The sequence below is a fragment of the Alligator sinensis genome, unplaced genomic scaffold (genome assembly GCF_000455745.1).
Source record: "Alligator sinensis unplaced genomic scaffold, ASM45574v1 scaffold554_1, whole genome shotgun sequence".
Taxonomy (NCBI): Eukaryota; Metazoa; Chordata; order Crocodylia; family Alligatoridae; genus Alligator; species Alligator sinensis.
In genome coordinates this window covers 344,736-359,638 of record NW_005842424.1, presented here as the reverse complement: position 1 = coordinate 359,638, position 14,903 = coordinate 344,736, and the positions used below count along the sequence as shown (strand labels likewise).

Sequence of the window (14,903 nt, the reverse complement as noted above, 5' to 3'; positions counted from 1 at the left end):
AACATTAGGAAAAACTTCTTCACAGTCAGGGTGTCCAGACTGTGGAATAAGCTCCCTCCAGAGGTGGTGCAGTCGCCTACCCTGGAAATCTTCAAGAGGAGACTGGACAGGCACCTTGCTGGGGTCACCTGACTCTGAGTTGTCTTTCCCGCTTGATGCAGGAGGCTGGACCCGATGATCTTCCAAGGTCCCTTCCAGCCTTATAATCTATGAATCTAGGGGCGTTGAATCAGAGAAGCAAGAAGGGATGTAGTATATTTTTTAAAAAATCTGTAAAATCATAGTACAGAAGTAAACCTTTTTGAAAGGTTTCACAATGCAAAAAGAGACTGCATTCTCTAGGTCTGCACAGGCCTGAACTATTACCTGTAAATGAGAATTTAAGTACCTTATTGCTGCTTATGAAGTTGAAATGATTTGCTTGATAATAGAGTTTGATAAATGTGAGTAGTAATTCAGAGATTATATTTCATATTTAAAGATGTAAGTCATTAATATAATCTTGAGTATTGTGACAAAAAGTTAGAAATCTGAATTGTATTCTTGCTTGCATGTATGCAGTATTGCAGGTCATCAGAAGTTAGTGAATATGCATGCTTTTACAAATTATGCTCCAAGTTCATGGTGTACCTTTAGAGTTATTGGACTAAAAAAGCTTCTATATTAAAATGTATATAAGGTTTTCCTTCACTGTCCACCCTTATGGCTAATCATTTTAGAAATTGATAGCATTTATCCTGCCTTGGTTTTGTTCAGTCTTTCTTATTAATCAAGAACTTATGTTTTCCAGGTATAACTAGGTTGTTGTTTTCCTGTTAGCCTTTCTTATAGCTATATTAGTTTTTTGTGTCAGCTGTTTAAAAATATATTTTTACTAAAAATGGATATGCAGCTCAGTAGCAATAGCTATGAGTACAGTGGTTTGGTAATGGGTTCCTAGAAAAATAGCAGTAAATAGTGTAAACAAGTGATTTTTTTTTCAGTGATCTGTTAGAAAAATGTGAACTGAAAACATCTATGCAATATTTACTTTACTTTTCCCATGTCTACTTTTAAACGTAAGCTGGAATGGTCAGATTCTAGTAGAACTTGCTATATGATTTTGTGGTTGGCTTCTTTTTTTTAGGTTTTTTGTATCCATGTTAATGTCATCAGTTACAAATTGAATGATTGTCTTTAAGATTGTTCTCTAACTTAAGCACTGACCATCAAAATTTGTTCCTGGCAGTTTTTTTATCACAGTAGCAGTTAAGTTGCAGTAGCAATAACTATAAGGTAATGCTGAATACAGCCACAAGTTATTGTCGCATGAACCTTTTCTGACCGTACGCAGGTAATATTTCCTAGTTTTCTTAATTTATTTTCAAGATGGCACTAATTCCTTTACTTCATCTTGCTGTTTTGCAAACCTTACATGCATGTTTTTGTTTTAGGAAGATGGGAAGTAGAAGGGCTAAAAGAAAACACAGTGCCTGGAGACCAAGGATTAGTATTAAAATCAACAGCAAAGCATCATGCCATATCAGCTATGCTAACAAAGCCATTTATTTTTGCTGATAAGCCTTTGATTCTTCAGTAAGTAACTTTTTAGACTTGTATTTAATAATTTTTTAACACTGACATATCTTTAAAAGTAACTTAATATTTTTGTTCCAAGATTCAAGAGCCTTCAAAAGACATTTGGATGTCTATCTTGCTGGGATCCTATGACCCCTGCTGACTTCCTGCCTTTTGGGCAGGGGGCTGGACTCGATGATCTCTCAAGGTCCCTTCCAGCCCTAATGTCTATGAAATCTGTGAAATCTGACTTCCATTGCACCATTGTTTGCCTTAACTATAGAAAAATGGGAAATATATGATGAAGTTAAATATCCAAGTAAGACATTTAAAAGTAATATTTTTAATTTGTAATGTCTTTGGAACCAAATAAAGTTGTTCTATTTTATATCCTGTTATGTTAAGATTGAGGAGAATAGGTTTTGAGTAACAGGGAAAATATTTAAGAATCCATAAATCTTATATAAAACTGTTGAAAATAGCAGGCTTTTGAGATAATTTCAGGTGGCTATAAATAGAAAATGCAGGTTTAGAATTTTTAAAAGAGTTGATGGACTTGTAGGATATTTCTACATGATGTAATGCAGTGCCACATAGAGACCCAAGGTAGGTCAGGTGCCAACAGTACAGCTGTGTTTGTGCTGTACTCTGGGATTCTTAGCATGGTAAACTGGCGTCAGCAGAGCACTGTACTAACATAGTTACAGTGCTTGCAAATTCCCGTAGGTCAGTGGTTTTCAACCTTTTTTCATTTGTGGAATCCTTTGGAAATTTCAAAGGGAGGTGTGGGTCCCTTTGAATAGTAAGTGTGGGTATTCACATGCTTTTGATCATAGTCATCTTTTGTGGATCCCTTACATAGTCTGCAGAACCCCAGGAGTCCATGAACCACAGGTTGAAAACCACTGCTGTAGGTAGTTTAGAAGCAGCTAAGGGAAATGGCTGCTGTAGCTAAATGTAGATGTTGTTACAGATTAAGCACAAACATGACAAGCTTCTCTATGCAACTCTATCAAAATGAAAGAGGAGTGAATGTTATTCTGAAACTTTTTTATTAGATGTTACTAGCACGGTGGTGTTTTAAATTCATTTAAAATGTTAATTGCCTTTTGTTGCAATTATATTAAAATGTTTTAGCCAATTCTACAAAAGTATTTGGGGGTACTAATGAATATAAGAATACTAATGATAATACACGATCTTAAGAATGGATTGCTTTTAAAATTGCAAATCAGGAGTGAATTTTAAGATCTCAACAACATGCCTACTTATTCTCTTCAATTCAGATATGAAGTGAATTTTCAAGAAGGCATAGATTGTGGTGGCGCATACATTAAACTTCTGTCCAGCAGTGACGACTTGGATCTGGTATGATGTTTCACATTACATTGTATTGTTGTACATTTTGGAGATATGTGATCATTATGTTTTACAGAGTACCATTAATGGCATGATGCTCAGAAATTAATTAAATGTATGGGAAGACTGACTCTCACAATTCCTATGTTTTTCTAATATGAACTGAGCTTGTCTAAAATTCCATATATATATGTGTGTGTGTATATGCGTGTGTGTGTGTATATATGTGTATATGTATATATAATAAAAAAAAATATAACATCTCCAGAATTGGGTGGCTTCCTAAATCAAATGCAGTGCTATCAACAGATTTTACCAGAAACAATTTCACTTATAATTTTTTTTAACTGTTAACCTATAATAAAAAGTGAAAGAACTATAGAAGTCTGGTGCACACAGTAAGACACCTAATTAAGCCCTTCATTTTGTGCTAGAACTGAAAATAGCTGCGATTAAGTTTCAGTAAAAGATAATTGATGATCTTGTCTGATGTCCTGCAGTAACATGGGCCATAGAGCATCAATCAGTAATTTCTGCATTAAAACCTTAACTTATGATTCTATAGTATATACTTTAAAAAAAAAAAGAGAGTCTTGAGTTTGAGTGTAACAGGAAGGTCTGTCCCCTTAACCAGCCAGCTCTATTAAGAACCTGCAGCTGTGGGGCATTCTGGTAATGAGGGAGTGCCCCACTAGGAGCTTAAAAAACAGAGGAGAGAACAGAAAGAGGCAGTCTGTGAGGGATACGGCTTGGAAGGAGATTTTGGTTTGAAATGCTGTTGACTCTGTTGGGGCCCAGTCCAGTAAACTAAATGATAAATCATGGACCTTTTGGCTTGGGACTAATATCTTGCCCTTCTGCAACTGGGTAAGCATTATCCTAAGTTAATTTTCTATGTGAGGTGCCGCTTAGTTAACAAAAGTTTTAAGCAGGGGTGCCCTGTATCTAGAAAGGTAAAGAACCACTGATTTAGTTGGTGTGAATTGCATGTATGTGGACTTCCATGGTTGATTCAAGACAGGTTAGTGTAGATTAGTCGTAACATTGCTGAGCAGATTTGGGATGACCAGATTTGGGTCAAGGTCTGTGTGAAGAGGGCTGCCCTCATAGAGCTGTTACCTTGACTCTGCAATGCCACGGCTCTCAAATGGAGGAAACAGTTTCAGTCAGAAGTGTATTGCCACTGTTAACTGGCTATCCCAGGTAACTGGCTAACCCAGACTGATGGTTCAGTAGTTAATCAGTAGGGTCTTAAGAATTCACTTGTCATTACTGTGGTGATGGAGGTTTGTGAGGTGATTTACTTGGAGCTGGTAGATATAGTTGTTTTACCTGGGGGGAAAAAATGGTTTTAACAGAATATTCCCCTATGGGGATCATATGGCATGGGGCTGTTCTTATCTGGTACAATGAGTTCTTAACTGTTAGCTGCTGAGATGGTATTACTTGTGGAAAATGTTGGTCAAACCCATAAAGGCAAGTTCATGAACATCAGTGTGGGATGTGTTGCCAAAGTGCCTGAAGCCAGAATAGAACTGATACTTAACTTTTTGGACAAGAAAGGACCATCTCCCCTTCATGCTTTTCACCAGGAATAGCTGTACTTACTGCTGTGAGGGAATCTAGCCTACCAGTTACTGCCCTGGCTCATGAAGTGATGCCTTCACCTGAAAGCTACTGGCAGGAGGTATAATTACTAGGGCCCTAGTGAATTAATAGTGGAAGTGGGCTGCTCAGAGGTTCCTTGAATCTTGCAGGTTCCCCCGTGCACCACCCTCTGCCAATTGGCAGAGGGACCCTGCCGCTCACTTCTAATTGTCAGGGACATGAAAACCATGGTTTTAAATATGGTGCTGTTTTTGCCTTGCAGCTGGTCAGCAGCAAGCAGCAGGTCTACCAGGGCCTCTTAGCCAATCAGCAATGTGGGGGGGGAGGAATGGGGGAGGGTGTATGGGGAACCTGCAAGATTAAAGGAGCTGTCACATAGCCCACTTCTGCTGTGTATTTGCTAACGCCCCAATAATTACACGCTGAGCCATTGTAGGATGATGGTAGTGTGTGCTGATTGAAGATGGGATGGCACTATATAGAAATCTTTTTGGATGCCAGTTTGCCAAGTATTAGTATATTGGGATGTGTAAATCCCTGCACATCTTTTGCAAGAAGGATGATGAGCATTTTGTGTGGACAAATGATTTTTTTTTTTTTTAAGCCCAGTATAGGCAAGCAGGGGGTGAACTGGTCATCTTTGAGGCTGGGTGCAGGTTTCTTGGAAGATGAGAGATGTTTTGTTTGCTCAGATCCTTGCAATGTATAGTGATATGCAGAGGTCCAGCTTTTCCATTCTCCATGGAGAAACCTGGCTTTTATCATTTTAAAGGAGAAAATCCACATTTTTTTTTCTCTTTAAAGGAGAAAAAACCTCGTAGGAAACAGCAGGTTTCCCCTTGCAGGTTGGCAGAGTTCCAGCCTGCAAGGGGCTTGTGGGAGTGGGAGGAGGGTGATCAGGCAGGGGGTGCCATGTGTATGTGCATGTGCACACATGCACATGGCAGCCAGACAGTATGAGAGCAGCTTCTGCAGCTCTCTGCAGGTAAATTTGTGGGGGAGGAGGGCAGGATTGAGGCCCCCATAGGGAGGGAGCTGGAGCTAGGGGTGCTGCTCAGCCAAGGTGGTGCATGGGGCCTTGGGCTTGGGGTCTGCAACCAGGTCAGGAATGTGCAGCCTTAGGGCCCCAGCGGGAAGCGGGAGGGAGCTGCAGGCAGCTCATCTGGGTGGGAGGTAGGGGAGCTGGCTCTCTGCACCAACAGAGATTTTTGGCGCCGATACCAAAAGCTGATATTTAAGGAGGTATATCAGCCAATACCGATCCAATTTCCAACTGCAGCTCATGGGCAGAGGGGAGGCGGTTCCCACTGCTGCTTGCACCCCAGGAAGGCACGGGGTGGGGGGAAGTTAGGCACATGTGCCCCCCAGATCTTTACGGAATGGGGCGGGCTGCAGCCAGGGCTGCACAGGGCTCTTCTCAGTGGGGGCTGGGCTCGGAGTGAGTGCTGAAAGGATGCTGCATCTACCCTAAATTTCACTGCTACTCCACTCCCAGCTCTGCTGCTGTCACCAGTCAACCGGGACAGCCTTGGCTGAACTCCCCACCTCCACCCATGTGCCAGGAAGAGCCAGGGCTGGCAGTGGCAGCACTGAGAGTGGAGCAGTGGTGAAATTTGAGGTGGATGCAGCATCCTCCCAGTGCCGCCGGTGCCCACTCCGAGCCCAGCATCTGTCAAGAAGAACCCTGCACAGCTCCGAGCCCAGCATCTGTCGAGAAGAACCCCGCACAGCCCTGGCTGCAGCCTGCGCAGTGCAGATCCAGGGGGCACGCGCTTCCCCCCCGGTGCCCTTCTAGGGTGCAAGCAGCAGCAGGAGCTGCATTCCTCCCCACAAGCTGTGGATTCCCCCGCCACACCTGGGCAGCGCCTGCCTCTGTCCCGGCCCTTCTACCACACCAGACTTACCACTTGGAGGCAGCTCTCCATGATGCCGGCTCTGCTCCTCGCTCCCTGAGTACCTCACTGCAGCTGCATGCAGCACAGGCATTTATCGGCCAAATTATCGGCCCCATCGGGCTGATACCCAAAACAGCCAGTTTTCTTTATATCAGTACCAATCCACTATTAGACCAATGTATTGGTGCACCTCTACTCTCTGCCACTGTGTGCACTCTGGGTGGTGGTTTGGAGGGCATGTGCCCCCCAGATGTGTGCCGGGCGAGGGCAGATGCAGGCTGCCCTCTGCAGGCTTGGGGCTCCCCAACTTACTGCCCTCCCCCAGGGGCCTCCGCAGCCCATATGTGTGGGGAGGCTTGGTGCTGCTGCCAGGAGCCCTGCGCCACCATGATCATGCGCCCCCTGCCTGCCCAGCAGCAGTGTGTGTGGTGGTATGGAGTTGTGCCCACCACAGCTGCTGGGTGGTACTGTGTCTCCCCACCCCGCTGTGCCCTGCCATGCCAAGTCCTGCCTGCTGGGCTGTGGAGGCCCCGGGGAAAAGGCAGCAGGGCAGGGAGACCTGAGCCCGCAGCTGCCAGCCCACATCTGGGCCCCTCCATGGGTTCTGCTCCAGCCCTGCTGCCCATGGGGAAGTGGGAGCCAGGCTCTGCTCTGGCTGCAGCAGCCACCACCTCCCATGTGGGGCAGGGGGCTGTGGAGCCAGGTGTTTGGCCCCATAGGCCTGGCAGCTGAGGGCCCCCTCCAGCAGGGCTGAGGCGGGAGGGGACTGTGGGTGGGGAGTGAAGGACAATGGCATGGGCAGGGCACTGGCATATCAGGGCTGCTCAACACCATAAAGCTGAGGTTGGGGAGACAGCCACAGCTGGACCCATGTCCTGGTGAGTGAAGGGGGCAGGGGAAGCTCTGATTTTCCATGATAAAAAAACCAAAATCAAACCCCAAAATGTACAGGTATTTAGAATTTATTTTATTGTAGTGATTGAGGCACCGGTAGGCTTCCAAATTGCTTTAAAATTGTAAATATATCAATAAGACATTGTGTTCAATGGATGCCTATGTATGTAGTGGCATTTTGTTGTAATAGCAGAAAAATGCAGATTTGGGGGGTTTTAACTGGAGAATTAGCGGTTCCCGCCCCTTTAAATCAGGGAATTTGCTATTTTTAAACAGAGAAAACCAGGATCCTGGTGATATGCATAAAGAAGTATGGTATTGTATACTGGTATACCATATACATATCCATTTATTTTCTATTGTTTTTTGTAATTATAAAAATGTACTTTATAAAAAGGTTTGTACGATGTATTGATAAGTACTTGAGAAAGGAGAAGCAGCCAGGAAATTGTGTGCAATTAAACCACTTTATTAAAAAAAAGTACTAAAATAATATGCATTTGAAACTAGTACAGACGTTACAGCTGCCTGACTCCTCCTGCCATCTGCCTGGAAGTGCTCTTGTTCATGTGCTGAATTGCCCAGTATATTGTTTTTTTCACTGGTGTTGTAAGGCAACCAAAGCTCTTTAGTGATCATCTAGCTAGCTGGCAGCATACTGGGATACATTTTTCCATGCTTTTAAGCTAGGCTGAAGAAATGAAGCAGATTACCTTAAATGAAAGGTTAAATACTAACCAAATGTGTGTACATTTCATAATTAGGCATTCAGTACTCTGTCCTGTTTCTCAGCCTTAGTCTTTTTCTGTGCTTGTAGAGCCTTTTGCTAGTTGTTGACCAATATTCAAGACCAGGCAATGAAACATTGAGGACTCTAGATCACTACCCATCCTGAATGTGTTTCGAAATATGTCCAACATCATCATCTTTTCTTGCTGTCCTCCTGTAACAGATACCTTTTATATCGAAAGAGAAGGAGTCCCTCTTTTCTCCACTGTTCTCTCTGTTCCCTTTTGCAGAATAGATAGCTGCGTCCCCTCCTAAAAATGTGAAATAAGATTTTTTTTACCAACTGACATGATAGGGACAGAATTGCAACAGTCAAGGTTGGATTGAATGTTTTTTACATTAATAAAAACATGAATTGATCACAGCTTAAAAGTCAGTGAGGAGGTGTAGACAGAAAGAAAAAGTTAAGAAGTTTTGAAGGAACTTGTTAGGTTAAAAAAAAAATCTCCATCAAGTATGAATAGTACAGATGAGTTAGGGGTTCCTTTGCAGCTCGGTGCTTTTTACATGTGCTCTGACATGTTCTGATTAGACTGCGTTCGGGCAGACTTGATTAATCAAGTCTGCTGGAGCATTCTAACTGGAACACTCCGGTGTGCTGCAGTGCAGCGTCCTCGTGTTTCAAAATGGCAGTGGAGGTGCTGTAACTAAAGCTTGTCAAACGAGCTTTAGTTAAAGCGTCCCTGCTGCCATTTTGAAATGCAGGATGCTGAATACATGAAACGCTACAGGCCTTTTAATTTGAGGGCTCCCTAGAGCCACTCTAATTAAAACACGCCCCCCACCCCTGGACCATGTGTATAGATGCCCAGTGCTTCAGTGCTTTCTTGTCACAATGATATAGGGCTTCCAATTTTTCAGCGGGGCCTAAGCTCTATAGAGCTTCATTTTGCTTGCAGGGAAGCCCCCTTCCCCTCCTGCCCCCCCCCCCCTTTTTTTACCCTCTAGCCCAGGGGTGGGCAAAATGTGGCCCGGGGGCCAGATGCGGCCTGCCAGGCCATTCTATCCGGCTCGCGGGGCCCCTAAAAAATTTAGAAAATTAATATTAATCTGCCCTGAGCTGCCTGTCATGTGGCCCTCGATGGCTTGTCGAAACTCAGTAAGCGACCCTCTGCCCCAAATAATTGCCTGCCCCTGCCTAGCCAAAAGCGACACATACTTTCTGAGGGTTAAAATTAGAAAATGTCATTGCATATTCAGAATATCTTTTCTATGCAAATATATAGCTGAATCTAAACTCTAAAAATTGTTTACCTTGACCTCAGAATTGCTGATTGATGTGTGTCTGTCTAATTAAAAAATAGTCTTTCTTATAGAGATCAGACTACCAGACATAGATTTCAGAAGGAATATTCAAGAAATTAAGTAACTGAAAAAGGATCTTAAAAATCTAAGTTACCTTAAAGCAAGGGCAGGCAATTATTTTGGGTGGAAGGCCGCTTACCCAGTTTTGGCAAGCTGTTGAGGGCCCTATGGGTAGCCCCGCCCCTTGACAGGTGCCCCACCCCCATTCACCCGCTCAGCCCCGCAGTACAGGTGGGGGGCAGCGCGCAGCCCCAACCCCCTGCTCCCCGGCAGGGAACAAGCTGGTGTTGAGTGCGGGGGGGGGGAAAGCGGCCCCACCCCGTGGCTGGCACTCCCTGCTGCAGCTGCTCACAGCCTGCGCGGGGCTGTCCTGAGCAGGCACAGGCAGCCCCACATGGGCTGCGAGCGGCTGCAGTGCAGGGCGCTGGGCATGGGGCGGGCAAGGGGCTGCTTTGCCTGTGCTTAACACCAGCTTGTAACCTGCCCCTGTTACCAGCCTGGGCCCCACACTGGCTCTGGGCTCGCCCGTTGGTGCTGTTCCATGGCAGAAGCAGCTGTGGCCCCGCAGCAAACACTGCCTGGCATGGCAAGCGGGGGAGTCTGCAGCTGCTCCCACCATGAAGGAGCCCCAATGGGCAAGCCCGGAGCCGGAGCAGGGCCCAGGGTGGCAGCAGGGCTGGTTACAAGCTGGTGTTGAGCGCAGGAAAAGCGGCCCCTCCCCTGCCCCATGCCGGCACCCCGTGCTGCAGCTGCTCGCAGCCCACATGGGGCTGCCTGTGCCTGCTCAGGACAGCCCCACATGGGGTGCGAGCAGCTGCATTAGGGAGTGCTGGCCACGGGACAGGGGAGGGGCCGCTTTTCCCTGGGCTCCTTCCCGTGCCAGAGCAGCCACCTGGTCACAGGCCGGAAGCCCTGCTGGGGATTCCAGCTGTGGGGGCGGGGCCGGGCAGGCCCTGCTGTTGCAGGAGCCCACCAGGCTTCCCCTGGGTCCTGCTGCCCCTAGTTCATGTCATTTTTGACAGGATCCAAAGACGGATACATTTTAATTTTCAAAATTTTTCAGGGGCCCTGCAGGCCAGATAGAATGGCCTCACAGGCCGTATTTTGCCCACCCCTTCCTTAAACTCTTATTACCTGTTCCAAATATAAGAATCTTGTAGATAGCTAAGATATCAAAAGAAGTTGTAACAATGCAACCTGGGATAGGTGGGAATAATAAATACTTCTTGTAGTTGTGGTTTTGGGACCAATGTCTACCTCTAAGCAACATGTTTTGAAGCAGTAAATGTGAAATGGAAAGACAATGATTAAGAAAAATATTAAATGAATGCAGGGTAGTATGTGTTTTACTTTATTACAGTTTAAAATGTTGTGAGAAGCAATTTAAGCTGTTTCTTTTTTTTTTCTTTTTACAATGCATGATACTTCCAGAAATGTACAACTGCTAATTTATATTGGTTTGTGACAAGCATTCTTTTTAATAATTTCCAAAAAATTACTTTTCTACCCCTATGGGGTACCCCTAAGGTCTAATCCTGTTTAGTATACTTTATGCTTAATTATGCTGAATGCTGGAACTGACATCATATGAAGAGATGCATCTCTGTAGGATATGTAAGCATGCGGAATGCTGTTAGCACCATGGAAGACATACACAAGATGATTTCATGCATACTCGGATTTCTTGCTTTTACAGGAATATTTTTTTGACAAAACGCCATATACAATTATGTTTGGACCAGATAAATGTGGAGAGGATTACAAACTGCATTTTATCTTCAGACACAAGAATCCTAAAAGTGGAGACTATGAGGAAAAGCATGCCAAACGTCCTGATGTAGATTTTAAAAAATTCTATTTGGACAAAAAGACACATCTTTATACTCTTGGTATCCTTTAATTTTATTCTTAAAATCTCAGTTAAAAGTAAAGGTTAGAAAGCAGGCTCACCATTCACTGAAGCCTTGCAGATAAGTCTATATTCAGTCTTTACTGTTTTGTTCAATTATATGGATGTTTGCCTCTGTTGTGACCCTAAATAAGTGACTTTTAAATTAGCAGCAGTGGCTGCTGCTTAAGATTTAGTTAAGGAAAAAGATGGCCATGTCTAACTCCAAGCAACATGATTAGGTACACTGCCAGTATGACACTATCTTCTCCTATAAATAGTTTAAAATAATTTCTTAATGGATTTTTCAAATAATTAAGGGGCTCCTATCCAACAGTCTAGGTACCCATCATAAGTTTTAAAAAAATATATAGATCACTTGCAGAATGCTATCTCCCCTCTTTTCTATACATCTGAGTTCTCCCCAAAGTCTCCCTCAGCAGTTTTGCATAATTGGTTGTCCTAAAGGTGATTTGATTTGGGCTTTTTCAGACTGACATGGGGAAGCCTATTCAAGACCTGAAAAACACACACTTTCCCTTTTAAATCATGGGGACGCCAGCTCTCATGCCTCTGATAATACCTGCAGTAATGTGGCATGAGAAAAGGTGTGGTATTTCACAGGTAGCAATTTTTCAAACCATTTGAGTTTATGACCAAAACCAGGATGTTTAATTCAACTTGGAATCAAATAGCTGGTGCAGCTAATTGGAGCATCAGCGATATGTATGGTCTCCCAAAAGTACCATGTAATAGATGTACAGTTACAGTTTGCACCAGTTTGCTTCTGGATTGACCTAAAGAACGGGTTGTCAACCAGGGGTAAGCATACCCCTAGGGGTGCTTGGAAAGGTCCTAAGGGATATGTGCAGGCGGGTGGGGATGGAGCACCGCCATACACCACCCCGTGCCACCGCCTCCCAGGAGCGGGGGTGAGGGCAGTGGTGCCCCTCTGTGGCCTGCACAGGCATATTCCAGCTGGCTGGATGGGGGTGGAGGGACAGCTCACATGCAGTGACCACCGCTGCAATCCACCACTCCGCACAACCTTCCCATGGCTGGTCGCACGTGCGGGTCCATGGGCTGCTGATGGGCGGCACATGACCGGCCGGGTGTGAGGCCCGTCAGCAGCCCAATAGGGAGACAAAAATGATGCTCAGTTGAAAACCCCACTTTCACATTTGTTTCCCTGCAGCCAGGAGCAGGGCCACTCCCCAGTGGGGCTGATGGGGGCAGGGCTGGAGCCGGCCAGCCGTGTGTGCTACGCAGTGCCAATCCTGGGGGGGAAGGGCTATAGTCCCTCAAAATTCACCTTAGCCTCCCATAGCCACCCCTTCCAGCACCACCACCCACCTGCAGAGGTTGCTTCCAGCCTGGCCCAGCCTGGCCCTGTGCATGTGTGTGGCCACACAGACAGCTGGGCAGCAGTGTCTGCAGGTCAGTGTACTGGGCCAGGCACAAGTGAGATGGAGCCGAGGCCAGCTCATGGGGGCTGGGGGGAGGAGGTAGGGGGCTGCCTCATAGTGATTGAGAGTTGAGGTGGGGGTTGGTCTTGTGGGTGGAAAGTGTGTCTGGGTGTATGTATGTGTGTTCATCTGTGTGTGTGTGCATGTGCGCGCATGCCTGTGTGTCTGTGTGCCTCTGCATGCATGGGTGTGTCTCTGTGCACATACGTGAGTGCACGTGTGTGTCTCTGCGTGGCCATCTCTGCATGTGTGTGCATGCGTGTCTGTGTTCATGGCAGGGGGAGTGTGTTTTTGATTTAAAACTCCTGACTTAAATTGTAGCTACAGAGTGAATGTATTGCAGCTATCCCTTCTTAGTAGCCAAAATTAATTTGGAAAGCAGCCAAAATTAATATTAAGAAAGTAACATGGTTTGCCTCTTTTAATGCTGTTTTTACAAAACAGTTCTCAGGACCATAATTTGAAAAACTTTTTCTATGAGACGCCAGTTCTTGTTTATCAGTATCTGGAGGTCAAATATTCTATTACATATGTGTATGCATAGAGAGAGAACCAAACAATGGGATTTCACTGATTTAGATTGCTGTGCGTTGTGCTAACTTTCAAAATTTATTTTTTATTCTTTTTGTATGACATTTCCTGTCCACCAATAAGCAGTAGACTACATCGGACAGATCATTTCCTTTTTGTGTTTCATTTGCGTTAAGCAGTAGCCAAAATTTGAGAAAAAAGTTGACAAGATTAATTTGTGAAATAATTTAGGTGTTTTTAACAGATTTGCATTCTTTGGTGAATTTAGATAAATATAAATAACTCGTTTTCTTGTCCAGCCTTGGAAAAATTATCTTGCTTGCTTGTGTTCAGACAATAGGTATAGACAGAACAATTTAAAAACAAAACTCCTTCCTCAAGGACTGGAGTAGTTAAAAGCTCATGATTGCCCTATCAATTCTAAAATGTTTATTTATTTTTAGATGTATTTGCATTAGAGAATAATTGAGATTTTTTACAGGATAAATACTGCATGAGGTTGAGCTTTGTGAGTAGACCAGCTAGCCCTTGTACTGTGATTCTAATGCAGGGGTGGACAAAATATGGCCTACAGGCTGGATCTGGCCTACCAACTAATTGGATCCAGTCCATGGGCTGCCGCCCACCAATTCACTGAATCTGGCCTGCGGCTGCCCCCCAGCACTCGGCATGGGACTGAGCCCCATCTGCTCCCACCCGAGGTAGCCTGCACCGTTTCCCCACCTGCCTTGGCCCCAGCCAGTGCACACAGCTTCCTGGCAGGGCTGCTCCCAGTTCAGCTGCAGTCACTCAGGTGTTGCTTGGTTCTTCCCCTTTTGTCCCCCCTCTAGCAGCTCATGCTCTTCCTCCTCCTTCTGCCCCTGCTGTACTGCTCCAGGGAGCAGGTAGTGCAGAGAAGCCTTAGGGACATGTGCTGGGCACCACACGCCCGGGCAGGCAGTGGGGAAGCTGCAGCTGGGAGGCTCTTGCCCTAGCATTCCTGGCTCCAGCTCTAGCTCCAGCTTCTGGCCACCTTCCACCCACTCTTCCTGCTCTGCGATGAGCAGCCACCTGCAGGTGGACGAGTTGGTGGAAGGCATCTGGGAGCAGTAGCTAGAGCCCCGCACATGGAGGCAGGAGCCACCCTACTGCAGGTTCCCCTGCACCCGGCTGGGTGTGTAGTGCCCCCCCCCCCCCCCCCGCCACTACTTCCCAGTGCTACCTGCTGTCCAGAGCGGTGGAGGAGGAGCTGCTGGAGGTGGCGGAGGGGGAGGAGTGAGCAGTACCCTGGTGGCTGCAGCTGCATTGGGAGCAGCCCTGCCAGGAAGCTGTGCACTTGGGTCTGGGCTGGGGCCAGGGTCGGGGCAGGCAGATATGCAATGCGGGCTGCCCTGAGCAGGAGCAGGTAGAAATTGACTCTCTGCAGAGTGCCATGGGGGCAGCTGTGGGGCGGACTATACCTGCACTGCATGGGTGAGTTGTGCTTCATGCGCCCCCTGTCGTTCCCCACTCTCCCACCCCCCCCCAATCCCTAGCTGGCTCCCAGAACCTAACACGCAGGCAGGCCCCCAACACCCCCCTGCCTACCCTCCACTCCCCCACCCCAGACACCCATCCCTCCACACACCACTC

The 14,903-nt window shown here is 46.0% G+C and overlaps 1 protein-coding gene across 4 annotated transcripts in view; it reads left to right on the top strand.

Moving 5' to 3' along the window:
• CLGN (calmegin) overlaps positions 1-14,903 on the top strand; it is a 60,640-nt gene that overhangs the window by 21,425 nt on the left and 24,312 nt on the right. For all 4 annotated transcript variants that reach the window (XM_006030120.3, XM_006030121.3, XM_014522953.2 and 1 more), the window contains exons 4-6: positions 1,434-1,575; positions 2,844-2,925; positions 11,104-11,296. In XM_006030120.3, the coding sequence (XP_006030182.1) occupies positions 1,434-1,575; positions 2,844-2,925; positions 11,104-11,296 (417 nt within the window). The remainder of the gene's footprint in view (positions 1-1,433; positions 1,576-2,843; positions 2,926-11,103; positions 11,297-14,903) is intronic.